Source organism: Protomyctophum bolini (genome assembly GCF_963924005.1).
Source record: "Protomyctophum bolini genome assembly, chromosome: 2".
In the NCBI taxonomy this organism is placed as follows: Eukaryota; Metazoa; Chordata; class Actinopteri; order Myctophiformes; family Myctophidae; genus Protomyctophum; species Protomyctophum bolini.
In genome coordinates, this window is record NC_137863.1 from 16,475,571 (window position 1) to 16,494,757 (window position 19,187).

The 19,187-nt window shown below is 40.9% G+C and overlaps 1 protein-coding gene across 2 annotated transcripts; it reads left to right on the forward strand.

Annotated features, from left to right (window-relative positions):
• Positions 1 to 999: 999 nt before the first annotated feature.
• On the forward strand, positions 1,000 to 17,866 carry alpl (alkaline phosphatase, biomineralization associated). Of its 2 annotated transcripts, none has more exons than XM_080773100.1 (12): positions 1,000 to 1,095; positions 4,300 to 4,463; positions 5,485 to 5,604; positions 7,387 to 7,502; positions 9,113 to 9,287; positions 10,221 to 10,396; positions 10,829 to 10,969; positions 11,151 to 11,220; positions 11,464 to 11,598; positions 13,027 to 13,218; positions 14,342 to 14,461; positions 15,670 to 17,866. In XM_080773100.1, exons 2-12 carry the CDS (start codon positions 4,388 to 4,390, stop codon positions 15,942 to 15,944), a joined length of 1,596 nt encoding a protein of 531 aa, XP_080629226.1. In that variant the 5' UTR covers positions 1,000 to 1,095; positions 4,300 to 4,387; the 3' UTR covers positions 15,945 to 17,866. The 2 variants fall into 2 exon arrangements, with proteins under 2 accessions (XP_080629226.1, XP_080629227.1); XM_080773101.1 differs by lacking the exon at positions 1,000 to 1,095 and adding an exon at positions 2,620 to 2,711.
• Positions 17,867 to 19,187: the final 1,321 nt, after the last annotated feature.

Below are 19,187 nucleotides of genomic sequence, written 5' to 3' on the forward strand. Positions count from 1 at the left end.
CAGACTAATATCGCACAACAATCGTCGCGGTCTGGTTTATTAACCAGGCTAGGGTACATCTGCTATGGGCATTCCTTTTGCTTCCAAGTCCCTCCTTATCTTTCCGTTTCCGTTATCAATGCTTTGATTGTTCTTAATATTTCTCAAACGAGCCTTCACTTTCCTGCAGGTAATTCTCTGGGGTGTTTTGGAACCAAACACATACATATTCAACGCAAAATGTTTAGGAGTAATTTAAACATGTTTGTTTGGGTTGTGTGTGTGTGCGTGTGTGCGTGTGTGTGTGTGTGTGTGTGTGTGTGCGTGTGTGTGTGCGTGTGTGTGTGTAGTCGCGCTCGCGTCTGTTGGTCTGTTGGTCTGTTGATATCTGATGATACCGCGGTCCGGTATTATATCTCTAAAGTGGTTAAAACGGCTATGTATGTCCCTGAGTTTGAGCGTCAAGAGGCTCAAGCTCAGGGACCCCCCCAAAAAGGGAAACAGTGAATAACAGTGACGCACACAGTCTTTGTCACGGTTATTAACAATGGGCTTATTAATTTGTGTTAATAAAATAACCCCAAAAGTCCTGAACCATATGATACGGTACATTACATTAATTTCTAGATCCACCTATGGTTGGTCAGTCATGGTCAGTCATGCTCATTCAGCACGGCTGGAGAGCCTATTTCAACCATTTGCTTGGTCAGAACTCTACCTGTGTTGTAGTAATTGTAGTAGTTGTAGTTAACTTGTAGATCATTTTAAACGACACGACCTGTAGGCTACTGTAATAATTTCACTCCACTTTTCTTCTTTTTTGGGGAGACTCCTCTGAGTGCGTAGCCTACCACCAGTCACCAGAGGGGGTACCATTCCCGCCGTAACATTGACGTAATGGCCGCAGTCGACAGAGAGGGGGTGCTCATGATCCACATATTGTCATCATCACATTCCCAGCATGGCATCAGTATTTAAAGGGCGGCTCCTCATCATTGTGGGACACAGTCACACAGACCGCTATTCTCAACCCCCTGCAGGAGCCAAAGCCAAGTTGGACCCTTGTGTGAGCTACCGCGGAGAAAGCCTACTTGTTGCTGCAGAATCCCGCGTGAAGTAAGTACAAATAACCATACACTTTTACACATCTAAATCTAATCTACTTTCTAGTCTAGACTATAGTCACCAACGTTGGCTGAAACATTCACTGGTTAGTGGTTGCACTCCGTGAGCACCCCGACTTGGAAACACGCGTTTATCCTTGAGCAAACGCAATTATGAAGATCAAGTAAATTATTTATTTTCACAATCCAATGGATTTCCTATAATTAAGAAAATATTATTTTTCACGAGGACTAATACTATAGTCTACTAGCCCACAGGACACGGAATCCTATCCAAGACCTGTTCTGTGGTCTGGAAAATGAAAATAAACGAGTCCTCGCCGGTTTCGCCATTGAGAGCCTAAATTAAATAACGAGATCAATACAATATAGATCGATAATTCATAGGCTATAGTGTAAATGTCAAAGAAATAAAGTCAATTGGTATTTTTTTTATTAATTAGTTATAACTTATAAACCAAACCAGATTCGTGCATGCTTCTCATAAGGAGCCTAATATGCAATTATACATGTTGGATCAGTCCGAGTGTCCGACATAATTGCCCTTCAGAGCAGTGCCAGTAGTTCTCAACCTGTTCAGGGAGACCCCCTGAACCCTGACAACTGACAAGCACTTGTCAGTTGTCAGTTAGTTTGACTTGGTTCCACAGATAGATATTTTGAAAATAGCCTTGATTAATGTAGGCCCGCATTGACAATTTAGCCAATGTCTGACAATTTATAGTAGCCTATAGCTTTCTTTTGAGATGCATGGTCTTATTACCCCCTCCCCCCCCCCCCCCCCCCCCTAGGTAGCTATTACCATTAAAAAGGCCTTAAAAGTCCTTTGATTGTCAATGTGCAAATACCCTGTATAAACCAACCACTGCATTAGACAATAGAGTATAGACCCACTGGAACCTCCTCAAGGACCCCTGGGTGTCCCTGGAACACCACTTTAAGAACCAGTAGGGCTGCAATACCAGGGCTGGTTTCTGCAGTCTGCATGGAGCAGTCCCTCAGCTGTCACAAATCCATTTTCAGCTTTAGCTTACTTTGTGTATAGGCTAAACGGCTCCGTTTAGCCTAGGCCTATACACAATGAAATGGATCAAATCTGCCATCTTGGGTTTGAGCTTTCTTAATCAGCCGCCTCCATGTGCCCTGCACTGCTTATATTATTATAAATACATAATCTGCTATTGTGCCACTGACACACAACTGCAGTCTGAGCTACCGTATCTTCACACACACTTGCCACAGATTTCTTTCTGAGCCGTGGCACAGAGCAGGCTGCTGTGGCACTACGTCAGTCCGTGGATTCCCTGGAAAGGAAAGCTCTCTCCACTCTATAAGTTTGACTTTTATAAACCTGGACATATCTTATTACTATGAACATTGAACCTAATGTGGTGGCACTGGTGACCAACTTGTTTTCTGGCCTGGCACTGCTGCTTCTTCAGCTGCAGAATGGACGGTGCGCTGCCTCTAGGTGGACCTATGCATTTATGATGCGGATTTCTATGCAGGCTCACTCTGTTGGTGTTGCAGGCTGAATGAAGAACACTACCAAAGTTTACATTTGTATGGATTAGCCTACCATACTTGCTCAGGTTTTCCTCTGGCTTGGTGAGTGGCTGATCTGTTTCTGAACAACTTAGTGAAGACATTTGGCACAGTGATGTGTAACGTGTTGTTGTTTTGTTGATGAGCTGATTATTCCAGATATATATAAGTTTTTTACCATAAACCAGAAGACTAATATCTGCCTTGGCTAAAGTGAAAATTCACTTTGCATGAGTGGTACCAGTACTAAGTAGATGTTTGGTTTTCCGTGCATGGAAACCTGGGTTAAAATCTAGGTGGTGGGTTACCTTGATGCCATGATTCATAGCACGTTCAGCCATGGGGGGGTAGGTCAAATGGGGGTGAATGTAGCACCGCTCTGTCTGATATCATGCTATTGTTCCTGTGGTTGTGATGTTTTGTTTCATTCCCATGCAGGATAACAGGGTTTGAATCGATTGATTGAATAGTTTATTGACAGTTTAAAAGTACAGCAGTACATTGTGGTCCATGTAAACATTCAACATGGTCTTGAATTTAAAAATAAATCCAGGTGTTAAGATCAACAATTCTGACCAGGTCTGAAAATCAAGTTTAACATAATGTCTTTCCATGTAGGCTATTCACTCTACAGTAAGCATCTTTTAAGTATAGCACCAATTCCCTCCTATTTTCTATATTATTAATTTAGCAAATTATGAAGCTATGATTTCCTTTATCACGATTCACATCGTAATAATAGTATTCTGTGAAAAATAATTGCCATTTGAATTGTTGTTGAATTGGAGAACTGTCCTGTTATTCAAAGCCAGGGTATAAACAGTGAGGGTCAATTGATATGCTTGCTAAATGTAATTCAATCTCAGGACTTTGCTGTGTAATTGTGTAATTTTGCCATGCAAAAAAAACATTATGGAGTGTTCCTGAAGTGAAGTTTGTGGTGAAAATAAACGTTTTAATGGTAGAGGTGCCCAGTCAATCATGTAGTGTTAATCGGCTTTGCTATGGCCATTAAACCTCTCAGTGATATGGTTCTCAATCCCATTAAAGCGACCTTGACTATAAACACAGTGTAAAATTGCACCCTTATGGGCCAATTTTTACACTTTAAGAGTTGAATGATCACTGACGGTTTTACTGTGTACACGGGGAAAGGAGGAGGGTGTGTAGATAATTATAGATGAAAGCTGGACCGGCCAGGACCCATAGGGGCCTCTGTTGTGACTGCTTATATTCACAGCGAGGTCTCCACTGAACTTGACCAACTTTCTCTTTTGTTCCTCCTGCTGCAAGCCCAGCAGACGTGCACAAGATGTTAACTGAAGTGAATGAGACATGGTTGTCATGGCCCAGTACACCGGAATATCTCTTCTTTCACGACTTCAAACATTGTAGATTATGTTCAATGTTTCTTTTGGCAAGGCATTAAAAACATCCAACTGTTAGCTTTAGTGCAATTCAGTAACTATCTTTGGGGCAGTCCTCCACGAAAACTGCAGAATGTTTGAAACTATACCTGTAGTTTTTGCAAATAAGAGAAACAAGTGTGCCATCCTTGAGTAAATAAACTGTAAGAATACATGAGTGAGTGACTGAGCGTCACTCAGGTGACAGACTTGATTACTAGTGTGTTGTCGCTTTCCTTTTGCAGGTGCGAGACGACAGTAGACAGAGCTAAATTAGCTCTTCAAAGTGGCATGTTTCAATAGTCTGGGATCACACCTCAGTCATAAAGAGACATGAAGGCGACAGCCCTGCTCATCATTTGCTTCTCGCTCATGTCAGTTGCAGCCCAAGGGAAGCCAAAGTTCCCTGGTAAGTCTCATTCATACATACACTGCAAACCTTGATGTTATCTAGACATTAGGGCTGACCTAATTTCCTTTTAGCGTGCCGTGAGGCGGCTTGATCTACAAATACACCCCCCAGCAATGATGTGAGAATGTCACAGGGACTTATCCTCAATCTGCTGAGTGCCAAATATATATATATTGTTTCTTTTACACACACACACACACACATTTAATTTAGCTCTTGTTATCAAATTGATGGTGCCAGTCACGATTGCAGGATCTTAATGCCATTGCCAGACGCTCTTATCCAGAGCAACTAACAGAATGCAAGGCCAGAGTAATTAGTGCCATGAACCCTAGTCAACCAATGGGTTGCCAAGAAAACAATTACTGCTACAAAGTAACTTGGATTACAAGTAGACTTCAATCCTGGCATCTCTATAAATAACATACTTATCCTTAAATCTATTATCAAAATGTCATCAGCTTTGAAGAAACAACACAGGGTTTGTGACAACCAGTGGACTTGAACAAAGACTGACACTGTGGATTCTTAGTTTGTGATGGACTGGTTTCTCTTCATGAGAAGATTAAGGCCCCATCTTATCGTAACGTGATAAACGCAGTGTAGACTGGTGGAGGCTCATGTGATATTGTTGCCAGTAAGAAGCTTATGTTGGTAGATGTCAGTAGATGTCAGAGTGACTTTGGTTCAAAGAGCTGTCATAGCGTGATGCCATCGATACCCAATGTACTCCTAATGGTAAAGTTATCCTGTGTTGCTGCATCACACATTGTTTGTTGACAATAGAGCCTGACCAATATATCGGTTTGGCTGATATATCAGCCATTATTTGACTTATAAGACAAATTTCAGTGTGAACTGACAATAAAGTACTACATCATATCATATATCACTTTTTCAGTATTGGCAATTGTGCAGCCAATTTGAAAAATGAAAGAAGTTTAGGAATAAGGGGTTTAGCGGTGACGAAAATGGAGCCCATAATACCCTGGTTATCTCCCTTTGATATGAAATACAGATCAAGAGAAAGATCCCAAGTTCTGGAATGCATGGGCCCAGCGGACTCTGAAGAATGCTCTACAACTTCAGAACCTAAATAAGAACAAAGCAAAGAACCTCATTCTCTTCCTCGGAGATGGTAAGCTATAACACAAGTCTTTCAGTATACTGACCCTTGTGACACAGTGATAAAATTACCGTCAGCAATTCTTAAATCCACTTAAATCCATTTTCAGCTGTATTTTGATGAAGTGGGCAAGAGCTCCTCACTGAAAGCCAGCATTGTTAATGTGGATTCCACAATTTACCCCTTTGTCATTTGTGACTGATGAGATTAAGTATGCACTATTCAGTCAGCCAAGAATCTCCATTCAGCCAGAGCTAGGTTATGGATCAATGTAATCCTGAGTGAGGGTGAATAACATGTTTAAAATGCTTAAAAGAGGTATGCGAGCAATGAGGGGAAAAATAACAGCTGTTATTCCTATACATTACTGGGCTTCTGTTTGTCAGGTTACTCAGTCACAAATTATAATTTATCATCCATTTGGGATTTGGGACTCCTTCTACTCTTTCTGCATGTGTAATGTCTACAGCGTATGTGTTATGTCCTCTCAGGTTCAGTAACACATGATAGGGTTGCACAGCTATGCAATGCATGGTACAGTAGAGAAAAGCAAAATGTATGACGCTCATTTGTCATTGGCAAATGGCAAGTAATTACCGGGGAACAGTAGGGAATCATGCTTGTTTAAGTGCGTTCCCTATGATTGCCATTATGATAATAGCATGCAAACAAAAAAAAGTAACTGAGATCATGGAAAGTGGCTCTGTCACACAATGAGCAATAGTCTACATCTATGTCATAGTACTGGGTTGGTAGTTAAAGAATAGGCTATGGACAATTTAATAGAACACTGTTTGGAGTTACACAGTCACAATTACCTTAATTACTATGAAGGACCTGTGTATCCACTGTGTGAAGCTGCATTAGTAAGGCTTGGCAAACATCCATAGTATATGTATGCTCCATTGCTCCTGTCAAAACACTTATAGAAAGCACACAAGGTTTATCTGTATTTATCTCTTGTTTTTGTATGTTTTAGTTGATTGCAATGTACATGCAGTATGTACACAACACGAGCTCAATATCAACAATGTACTGTATCTGTTTTATATCTATATCAACAGAGATAGGATGGTACATCATAATATGACATAGCACAATGTAAAAGTGTGATGATTTGAATGAAGCGTGGAACCTGGGTTAGGCTGGGTAGCCAGATTGCATAAAACATTTGACACACTGCATTGTCCATCCATGGAAGGATTTGGCCAATCCAACTTCCCTTCCACTACTGCCAGTTTTGTAACGTGTTAAATTAATTGTAATAAAAACATATCAGAAAAATACATTGAAAATAAGAATACAAAAACAACTTTAGCACACAGTAATACAATCTTTAGCCTGATTCATATTGTATGATGTTAATTCTGAGAAGGTGGGCACCAAGTTCAAAGTTTTCTTTTTTACATGGAGTGGAATTAAGCAGTAGCTCATGACTTTGTCATAGTTTGTTTTATTATGTTACAGGCTAAGGGGCTTTATTCGTCCCAACGTGAACCCAATATCATCCACTTTGTATGAGAACAAACACACGCCTTAGCTGTGATATAATCACAATATACCATGACATGTCATGAGTTTGTGCTTTAAAAAGCTAGCACATTCCAAAATGAGAGAAGGGGTCATCATAATAGTATGCAGTGAACGCAGCAACACACTGAGAATGAATGCCACACACACGCACACAGTTAATGTACTGTAGGAGACAGGCTATGCTCTTTTTCTCTGCACCCCGAGGGGAAAATGGATGGATCCGCTGGTTTCTCTAATAGACGGCCTGCTTTTGTTGCTCAGGAATGGGCGTTTCCACAGTGACTGCCGCACGAATACTGAAGGGGCAGCTGAGCGGACACAGTGGGGAGGAGACCCAGCTAGAGATGGACAAGTTCCCCTTTGTGGCTCTGGCCAAGGTCTGACTCTCTATTATATCATCGCTTCATATTGATCTGTCACTGCTTGTTAATAGCTTCCATGGGTCCGGATGACCGTAAAACAAGGTTATACACTCGGTCATGTCATATAGAAAGTGCATTATGTTACAGAGTTTTAAGGCATATTAAAAAAGGTTATGGTGCAATAGTTGACTTACAGTGTTAATGCCTCAGTCAGTGCACAGATTGTGTATTTATGGCTCTATTCATAATCATAACTTGACTACAAGTACATGTAATTCAGCATGTTTTGACATTGTATATTATAAGAATGATTGTTGACATAGTGAGGGGAGGATTTAGCAAGAGATCAGCCAGAGAATCGGAGGAGCAGCAGCGGTATTGCAGTTGCTGTACCGCACTGTTGTGACGAAGAGAGAGCTGAGCCACAAAGCAAAGCTCTCGATCATATACCAACCAATCTTTGTCACAAGCGGCCGAAATTAGTTTTCTCTGACGGGTGGCTGGCATCTCCCTTAGGCATAGGGAGAGACTCTGAATAGAGCCACTGCTCCGTCATGTGTAAAGGAGCCAGTTAAGGTGGTTCAGGCATCTAGTAGCCTATGGATGCTTCCTGGTGCGTACCACTGGGAGGAAACCATGGGGCAGACCAAGGACCAGATGGGCTGGGATGATGGCCTTGGAACGCCTCATGATCCCCCAAGATTAAGTGGCTAATGTGGCCCAGGAAAGGGAAGTCTGGAACTCTTTGCTGGAACTGTAACCCCCATGACCTGACTCTGGATAAGCAGTTGAAGATGGATGGATTGTTGACATCCTTATTATGTCAACAGTCAGCTCACATCATCACACAGCAGTCATGTTGCACTCATACCCGAACAGTATTTAAACTTTGAATGTCCACTAATGTCGATTGGCTACATCTTCAGTGCGTGACACAGCGCATAATCAAATATAAATGGAGACAGAGATTATTGATTTTTTTTTAATACTGTTTTTATTAGACATTTTGTGTTTGACATAACTTCAGAAATCAGAATATCATTGACAGATAAATGAGTAAGTAAGTCATATAAAACGAAAAAATAATAATAGTGACAGCCAGGTAGTGTAAATGTACAATACAAATAAAAGGTATATAAATGCGATAAACAAGAGAAAAAAACAAAAAACTGTTAAACAAACAGTGACAGATGGTAACAGACAAACAAAACGAAGACAACAGGACAGACACTCTTGCTCTCAAACTTTCCCAAAAAGTTGGAGGGGTATATCAACTGAATTACAGACATTTTCTTTAAATGAAAAAAAGTAAAGAAAAAACACTCAGTTCCTTTTTGTTTTTTCCTTTCCAATTTTTGATTATGTTATCTATTGTGTAGGAGGGGTTAGCGTGCACTTTAAATAGTCAATGAAGGGTTGCCAAGTCTTGTGAAATCTGTCTTAACTTAACTCCCTCTCAATTAAAACTTTATATTTTCCAATTGCAAATAGTGCATAACATCTTTCATCTTTCAAGTGTAGTGTGAGTCGGAACCTGTGCTTGCTTCCAATTCAACAGTATCAGTCTGAGATTATTGAAATTCTTAATGCTACTTACTCACATAACTGGCCTGCTGTCTCTGCAGACTTACAACACCGATGCTCAAGTGGCAGACAGCGCCGGCACGGCAACAGCATATCTCTGTGGGGTCAAGGCCAACGAGGGTACAGTAGGCGTGAACGCAGCTGCCGTTCGCTCCCAGTGTAACACGACAGCAGGCAACGAGGTCACCTCCATACTCCGATGGGCCAAGGAAGCAGGTAAGAATCTCGGATGATGCCATTCGATTGATGCTTTTTCATTTTTATTCAAAGAGCCTGTGTGTGTTTTGTGTATGTGTCAGTGTGGGCGGAGTCGAAACAAAAAGCTCTAAATCCTGTCATGCAGCAACAACTGGTATGGAATTTGGCAAACATTTGTTGAAACAAGACACTCCATTTCCAAGTTCAAGGCTAAATGCAGAGAACTACTCGAGTACACACAGAACCACATACTATGGTCTAGTAGTAACACTCCAATCAAATTCCTGTAAATCAAGTCAGATGAAAGCTACAGTAACCCAAGTCACAAAACCTCTAATTTGTCTTCGGACTTTAACCACATAAACCCTAACATCCCTATTCTGGGCATGTCATAATAAGCAAACATTTGGCAAAAATAGGTGAACATTTGGAGAAAATGGCAGAGCTACAGCTCACAGCATGTCATGTGACATATGTTGGTTTAAGTAGCCTTGGGAACCAACATCAGGAGCCCATTTCCGTAGTCTTGTGATGCAGCTTGGTGTGCAAGAAGTACAGTATACCTCCTGGAAATGACGCTAGTATATCACAGGAACGCCAACTGCCAAGCAGGGAGGCAGTGGTTACCATCTTTATAGTCCCTGGTCTGACTCGGTCAATCTGGTTGTTGTCGTTTTTGTGTTTTGTAATAGGTGCAATAATTGATAATAATATTTTTATATTTGTCATTTATTTTCCATGTAAATCCTTACTCATCGTATTTTGTCTTCCATGCCGTTTCACTTGTTTCAAGGCTGGTAAAAAGCAAACAAATGGTGCTCTTTCGACTGTGCCTGTGAGGGCATGTGCATGCTTAAAGTGAATGGCACATAGAAGACACCGGTGTCTTTGCTTATCTGTATTTGACTTTCTGTTCAACGCATCATTCAGAAACTTGTTTGTTTTCTACAGGCAAGTCTGTGGGAATAGTGACGACAACCCGTGTGAACCATGCCACCCCTAGTGCTGCGTATGCCCACTGTGTGGACAGGGACTGGTTTTCTGATAACGAGATGCCGCCAGAGGCAATACAGGCAGGCTGCAAGGACATCGCCAGGCAACTCTTTGAAAATATTCCCAACATTGATGTGAGCTAGGACTTTAATTTTGTGCTTTGTTTTTTGTCTTGTTCAATTATACAGTCAATAGCTGTGTTTGAGATAAATGTCTGTTGTTACGCGCCGTCATCTCGCTGAGGAAATCTGTAGGGCCAAAACAAAGTGTTTTGAGTAGTTTTGTTCTACTGTGAACAACTAGCCCATTATTAAAGGTATAATAAGTTGGATTTGTTGGTTGTCATTTATAAAACACAAGATAAATTGGCCCCTTCTCCCCAGCTCCACAACACCAATAGCACACACCTTCTGACTGAAATTGAAGCTTATTCATTGCAGCTATTATTAAAGACTGAACTATATTTCATCAGATTTTCCAATTGAAGAAATGTCAACGTGACCGTTTTATCAATTTATTTAAAACCTTTCTTTTTTTTAAACTGACTTTGTTCTGTGGATGTCTAGGTAATTATGGGTGGAGGGAGGAAGTACATGTTTCCCAAAAACACATCAGACGTGGAATACCCTGGAGAACAAAAACACAGCGGGACCAGGAAGGATGGAAGAAACTTGGTTCAGGAGTGGATTGACAGGACTAAAGAAAAGGTGAGTTATCTTTCAACTACCATCTTTACTCCGCTCCAACAAGTTCTGCTTCCCTCTTTTTAATCTACCAATTAAATTCACATATTCACGAACAGGACCGTGACTGGCATGTTAATTTAGGCACCCTATACCTATAACATGTTTCCCACTCGCCCTCATACCCCTGTTTTTTACTTAACAGAACGGCCGTTACATTTGGAACCAGAGGGAGCTGTACTCGGTGAATCCTAATACCGTGGATTACTTGTTGGGTGAGGTTCCAGTCTGTCTCGTGTCATTATGAACATCTCATTTCAGCCCCGTCTAAAAAATAAATAATTGAAAAGAAATTCTGGAAATAGCTTATCTATAAGCTCACAACACAGCTTGCGGATGTGCTATTTTTGTGGTCATAGGTTAAAGGAAGTGCTGTTAAGATATCTTTTTTTCTGCTGTAGATTTCTTCCTGTTATTGTAATATCTTATTTCTATGAACTGTGCTACTGTGTTCTCAGGTCTGTTTGAACCTGGGGATCTGCCGTATGAGCTGGACAGGAATAGAGAGACAGATCCTTCCCTGACAGAGATGGTGGAAGTGGCCATTAGGATCCTCAGAAAAAACCCCAATGGATTCTACCTGCTTGTGGAGGGTGAGTTGGCTCATTCAAGGTGAAATTGGACAGTGCAATGTTAAAGGAGAGACATTCCACTACTCTCCAAAATCCAGAAACGTTTACAGCACACATTGCATTAAAATGCAGAATCTGGGTAACTAATCTGGATAATTAACAATCCTATCTCACCCATATCACATCCAGATCTGATTACACTCTTATTTCAACATGTGCTGCGATGTTGTTCACAGCTTAATGCATTAACATAGTTATAGCGCCATTGGTCTTTTTTTTGGTCAAACCGTTGACGGTTTGCCCATGACGTAAATCACCGTCAAGTTCAAGTGCACGGTCATGTGCCCGAGACGGAGATTGATAATCGCCGTCAAATTATTGCTATGAAAACTGATCACACTATCGCCAGAAACGTTTATATGTCGGGGGCGATGCGAGACAAAGTCACAAATGACATCCAAACTTTGGATGATTTAAGATCAGCAAGGACAGCACTCCTAGATTACGATTTATGGACGTTTGAAAATCCTGCTTTGAACCGAGGTATGACTCAGTTCTTCCTTCCAAGTGGAAGACGCTCACTGGCCTCCCTTTAAACTTCTACCTGCTACGGCTTTCTCCACCTGTCCTCTGTTCATGCAATCTATAATAACCAGTCCACTGGTGATTCCACTTGAGGATCACTAAACAGCCCGTCGGCTTGAGCAACCAATACCATCCCGACCGCATAGCTCTCACTTCCTTCATCACTTTCTAACAAAAACTAATAGAATACGCACATCACTTAGTAGAGGTGCTGGGTTCAAAAGTAGCATCAAGACAAGAGAAAAGAATCCGCACACTCATCTGCTCCAAAAGTTTCAAGCCAAGGCTCTTTATCTTGACCAGATGAAGAGCCTTGCCTCGAAACATCATCAATAAAGTATAACTTTTGGAGCAGATGAGTATGCGGGTTCTTTTCTCTTTTCTTCTCTTTCCTTCAGCACTTTCTGACATGTTTCCTCCTTTCTTTCTTTTCTCTTTATTTCAATGCACTCTCGGTTCCTCCAAACCATTTCTTTCATTATCCAAATCCTCCAAATCCTGGCGTGAATTACTGCAAATTTATCAATTAATCCTGGAGGTTAGAGTATTTTTCCTTATCCAGATAAAATATGCAGACATACATGCATACAACGTATAGGCATGCTCACATCCCGTTATGATATACAATGTTTGCAAGGTAATGAGTTCCTTCATGTCACGTTAATGTAAAGCCTGATTCAGATTCATTGTGACTTGTTGTAAGCTTAATAGAGTGCCTATTTTTGACACAGGACACTCTCATACGGCTAAGCACAAATCAGGGTTAAAGTTTGCATACTGAGGATGCTTTGCCGAGGTTGCTGTGACTTAAATGTCTCATCCGTTTATGGGAAGGAAGGAAGCTAATCTGACATCTCTGCACAGGAGGTCGTATTGACCATGGACACCATGAGGGCAAGGCCAAGCAGGCGCTGCATGAGGCTGTGGAGATGGACCGGGCCATCGGCCGAGCAGGATTCCTGACCAGTCAACACGATACCCTGACTGTCATAACTGCGGATCACTCCCACGTATTCAGCTTTGGAGGCTACACGCCCAGAGGAAACACTATATTTGGTATGTAATACTGGGCCTGAAATTCATTTTGTGAAGTAGCATTGTTGCTATGCTCCAACACACACACGTGATGTACGTGTGCCTGTGCGTGCGTGTGTGAGAGAGAGAGAGAGAGAGCAGCGGACGAGATAGACAGATACTGTATAGTAGAGTATGGGAATATTTGATAGGCTGGCGCTACAGTATAGTAAGAGGTCAAAGCATTTCTCTGGCGACAGTACAAGTCTACTACTGTACGTGTACGTCCTGTACAGGACTCCTTATACACAAAGTTTATAATAATGATAATATGAAAAGATAAAGATAAACTAGACAGATAAAAAGAACCTGGCAGACAAAAACAATGTGGACTACGGGGGAAGGGGGGAAATGGAGAGTTTTGTAGGAGTGGAAACAAAGACGTGTAGGCTGGAGATGTTTGCACCAGTATTGGTCTGGTATTTATTAATGGGTTTTGGCAAACGCTCCAAGGGAGAGGGAGTGCTGCTGAGTGCGTGATAGGCCTGCGGTTATCCACTCCTGCATTTGCATTGGCTGATTTTATTATTGACATTGCAGTAAATGTGTGCCGGAATTTCCTGCATTATACATTTTCAGAACTCAATTATATGATGCGCTATTCCCACAATCCCAATGTCAGAATTCAGGCCCTGTATGATGTAGCATTATCATGATGTGCACTGCATTATGATGTGCACTTTTTATTAATCCATTTAGACCTGAGGCTGCTTTCTAAAAACGCCTTCTAAATCCTACCTACATATCTACATTTTCTGAAAAACATAATCATCAAGTCATATGTCCAAAACTGTCAAAAAATAGTAAAAGTAGCAGATCTACAAGCTCAAAAATCTGCTACTTTTGATGATTTTGTGACACTGTAGTATTATGAACAAGTAGGGCATTAATTCACGACAAAACACAAAAAGTTATAATATGGAAATAAGACGTTTCTGCCCGACAACAGTGATATATACATAGCAACAACTAAAATGACACCAAGGAGTTATAGCCTAAGGTATAAGAACGTCAACGTATACTGTAGGTGTCTACTGTCTGTATTAATTTATTTTTTACTTCAGAATTTGTTTAGGTGGAATATGTAATGGTTTCTGTTTCGCAGGTCTGGCCCCCATGATGAGTGATGTGGATCAGAAGCCCTTCACGTCCATCGTATATGGGAATGGACCAGGTTTCAAAATGGTCAACGGTGTCAGGGAGAATGTTTCCACTGTTGACTACCGTAAGTGAACTCTGGAACTGTCCAGATTCTGTGTCATATTAACCACAAGAACCCGCCCACTTTAATGTCTAGGACTAGAAAGAGTGAGAGATTTTCTATTCACTTACATTACCCATACAACACTATGAGGCTACCACACATAAAAGTCACAGCCACAACAGACCTGAAAACTACTGTAAATAACAGGCTATAATATAACCCAGAGAAACGTGCAATAAAAGTCGGCATTAAGAAAAAACAGATCCCCTCATTTAGCAGCTTCGTAATAAAAACTAACAAGCCTATAGATAGTAACCGCCAGACCAACACAATTGCTACAATTAATTAACAATGTGAAAAGCCTTTAAAGTTCATTTTGCTCCCAGTGGCATCAAGGAGCTTTATTGGCATGAGAAATCAACCGTTAACGCCTGCGTTCTCAGAGGCTACATTGCCTCTGATTGGCCTGCCGAAAGCCCCCTTCTGTGATGCGCACAGACGTTTGCCAACTTCCGCTATACAGTATGCTTCACAAGGAATCTCGGGAAAGCTCGCCTAATCTCGAGAAACACAGAGCCGAAGGAGGCGTCTACCGCCTAGTATGATCATACCCCTATCCAACTATGAGCAGGATCTAAACAATGTGTGTGTTAAACAAAAAAACAGAACCAAAACCATACAAACGGATCAATCAAGCTCTCCCACACAAAGAACAAACAAAATGCAAAAAACCACGAGAAAATGACAAACAGAGCAACCAACACATATATACACACACCAGATTGACTTACATTGTATGATGAAACAGCTCAACTTCCTGTTGATTTTGCCATTTGTATTAGGAAGAAAACCTGGACTGGATCCGGATCCAGATCTTCAAATAGTATTAAAATCAACAAGAAGTTAACATTTGTATTTAAAAAACAAAACAAAGTACTGGGTTTGGTGATGCTCCATTGTCTGACTCAACTTTGTGTTCATTTACCGGTATATGTGCTAAAAGAGTGAGTTTGAGAGCTGTTTTGATTGATTGTTTCAGCATACAATGTAAGTCAATGTCCTCATTGACTTACATCGTATATTTTGAATTATCAATTTCTAATCAATGGAGCAATTCTTTTTTATTTCTTGTCCACCTGTGGAATTACATGGAGTTGCAACGTTAACTACACAAACTCAAGTGGTCTTATCTTTACTTACTACAACTTTTCTTTTTTTGTGGTTGACAGATGAAAAGAACTACCAGGCCCAGGCAGCAGTACCTCTGCGTATGGAAACTCACGGAGGAGAGGACGTGGCCATTTTCTCCAAAGGACCCATGGCTCACCTGCTACACGGGGTCCACGAGCAAAACTATATCCCCCATGTCATGGCATATGCAGGCTGCATCGGCATGAACAGAGACCATTGTCTTAAGACAGACGGCGACAATAGCAGATTAAGCCCAGCGTTACCCAGCCTGGGCCTAGTACTTTTTATCAGAGTGGTCCAACTTCTGTGCTGACCCCACCTCCCTCCAAAACCCATGATCCCACTTTCAATGTCCTAGTAAAAGTAGCTCCACATACGTTTAACCAGTTAAATGTACTCTCTCTCTCTGTGTGTGTGTGTGTGTGTGTGTGTGTGTGTGTGTGTGTGTGTGTGTGTGTGTGTGTGTGTGTGTGTGTTCGTGTTACTCAACGGCTTTGACCACGGGACCACTGTCACATTTTTAGCATTAATGGTACAATACATTCTGTATATGTTTTGTATTACGTTTAATATTATGTTTTGTAAAGATAAATATTCATGCAACTACAAAAAGTAGCGGCTGATATTTAAAAACATGATTTAGTTTTATGGAGTTAAATTACTTACTGACCACCACTGCAATTCCCCAGAAATAATTGTCAAAACACATTGATTTGATTTGATTTGATTTGAACATTAATATAAAACACAAGTGTTCAGATGGGTGGACCACGAACGCTTTTGAGATTTTCAAGTGGGCCCTGATCCAGAAATGGTGGGGAACCGCTGGACTAGAGGTTTTGGATACTCTGCAGCGCCTCTGACTTCACTGGGTGGCCATGCGAGTGCTATTGTGTTAGGGAACCCGGGCTGGGAGGACAATGAGGCAATCTATAGGCCGCTCAGGGTGCCTCCTGTCAGCAGGGTTGTTGAACTGCAACAGACGATACCATGTACCATTGTATAGACAAATCCGCAGAGTGCTGTGCTGCCCTTGGCACTGTCATAACTGCGGTGTCAATCAGCTCTCATTGTTGCCACTTGACACTGCAGATGTATGGTTGCCGCTCGGCAGATTCATCTATAGGAGAAGGCATGTGATTTCAATACATTATCATACCTTCTAGAGATGCATGCATTGGAGTTACTGTATATCTGCGGACCCCGCGTTATGGCCAGTGTGGGCGTATGGAGTCATCGTGAGTCGGTGAAATACTACCCAACGAGGAAAATATGAATTTGGTGAATAGCCTATTAATTTGGGTGTCTTTTCTTCCAATTCTGTGAATTCCAAGTCTACCAGCTTTTTTGCTTGTCCGCTGTCATGTCAATATCCAACAGGAGAGGCTCATTAACCTACAGTGTGTAAAGCACACAAGGCATAGCAGCGTGACTTCATTGATTCTTTAAATCGCCTTCCCTCATGGATGGTCTAATGTTACTGTAGTTCCTCTAAATGTGTCTAATTAAATTACAATTCTGTGTACAATTAAAAGCCGGGCCGCTAATGGCTGGGTGCCTTGTCAACACAAACAAATGAGTTTTTAAGTAAGATACAAGTGTCACAAGGTGGCTATGTTTGTTTTTATACCTTGTTCTTTTAAGTGGGGTCCCAGGGGTCCTTGAGGGGGTTCCATTTAGTTAATATAGCATCAAGATCATTTTAAACTATACATCCGATATTATAAAAAATATATAATCGTGGAACATTTTAACGTCACAAATCTTGTATGGGGGTCCCTGGCACATTTTATTTCCTCCGGATGTGGGTCCTCAGCCAAATATATTAATTTGGGGTCCTTGACATGAAGATGTTTGAGAGCCACTGCCATGTGGAACAAGTGTAATTTTCCATAACAATAGAGAGCGAACATGGCTTCCAGATGGTGGTTTGATGTACAATTCAAAGAGAGCTTTGCAGTATGCAGAGGAAACTCAGGAGAGGAAGCTGCAATGTGCTTTTGCATTGACAAAAATAATCAGGTTCTACTTTTTTGTTGTTGTTGTTTAATAATAAGGCTATCGTGACAGCTTGTCAGGTACATTTGGTCAAATTGGTCTATTAATATTTATGGAAGCCAATTATCCTGTTTTTGTTTTTTTATATTTTGTTTGCGGCAAAAACTATTAATGTTAATAGCTGGGAATATTATTTTGTTTCAATAAATGTACCCGGTTTGTTTTACCGGATTCAAACTGACACAAAATCTTGATTAATTTGTTTGTAAAAAACAAATGAATGCTTCTCTCTTATAAGCCTCCTTCCATTAAAGTCACCCTCTGCATTTGAGGAGAATTAAGGCCCCATGACCACTAATAGTGGAAATACGGTCAAATGTTCTGTTTATCTACACATCCAAAAGTTCTGCTGTTACACATATCACAGGTTCATAAAGTAATATTGTTTGGAGTAGTAAGCAGCCGTCCTCCTGATAAACAAGCTCCACCAGAAGTCAACCTTTCCCGCAGATGATTAATTGATTGATTGCTTGATTGATTGAATACTTTAGTCAGAAATGTAAACGGCAGGGAGGTACAGTATTAGGCTAAAAGGATAACACAAAAAAGTCCTGGGGACTTGTTTGTTTCCCCCCTCATGTTGTTAACTAAAACCTTTAGGATAAAATGCACAATAGTGTTTACTGTTGGCTCAGCAAATGACTATAGGATTGACCCTTTTACTGTATGTAGTACTGTATCTAATACAAGTCTACCTCATAAGCTTTCATCTGATTCACACAATCACAGTGTGTCCATCAGCACAAATGAACAAAAACTATAATAGTCCTGTCCTGCAGTATGAATTCTCATAACACCCTTCGACCTGATGTTGTGATCAAAAGCAGAAATTGTGATGTATCCTAACCAATAAAAGTTGTTTATTGATATTTTGGGTTTCCATATGTTCATCAACCAAATTATTCGTTAGTATACCTTAATCAAAACACTACTAAAACACTGCATCTATAAGCAGATTGGAATGCAGTGTACTGTGTTCCACATCCATGAGGTTCAGTAAAGCTGACATGTTCAGCTCCGCTTTATCTCTGCCTAAACTACCAGTTCTATAATGTACTTTTCCAGCTGCACTGTTATGGTTTGAGGGAACTGAAGCCACAGTCCCTGGCATTGAGTGGTAGCTGGGAAAACAAGAGGAGGGCTCTTGTTGGATGAAGCATGAAAATTTGAGGTTTAGTTTAAATGGAATGGGTATGAAATAAAGTCCTCTCTGTCTCTCCAGAACAATTCTCAATATCAGCACACATACTTGCTGCTTGGAATGTAATTCCTGGAAGGCCCTCCATCCAGGCCATTTTCTGTCTGTACAATTTACTATTCATAAGCATTTAGTTGATGCTTTAATCCAGAGCGATTTACAAAGATTGGAAGTTGCATCAATGCTAGTAATTAAACAAACACAGGTGAAAATGGCCAAGTGAATAGAGGGCAAAGAAAATGACCTAGTGCTTCAAAGTCACTTGGATACCAACAGTCATCTAAATAACATACTTAGCCA

What these genes read in the sequence shown, in the direction of transcription:
- alpl (XM_080773100.1), top strand. Translation starts at nt 4,388, where the DNA reads ATGAAGGCGACAGCCCTGCTCATCATTTGCTTCTCGCTCATGTCAGTT. An exon ending in TACCGTGGATTACTTGTTGG is followed by an intron (nt 11,221 to 11,463) that starts GTGAGGTTCCAG and finishes CTGTGTTCTCAG; the next exon opens with GTCTGTTTGAACCTGGGGAT. An exon ending in TGTTTCCACTGTTGACTACC is followed by an intron (nt 14,462 to 15,669) that starts GTAAGTGAACTC and finishes TGTGGTTGACAG; the next exon opens with ATGAAAAGAACTACCAGGCC.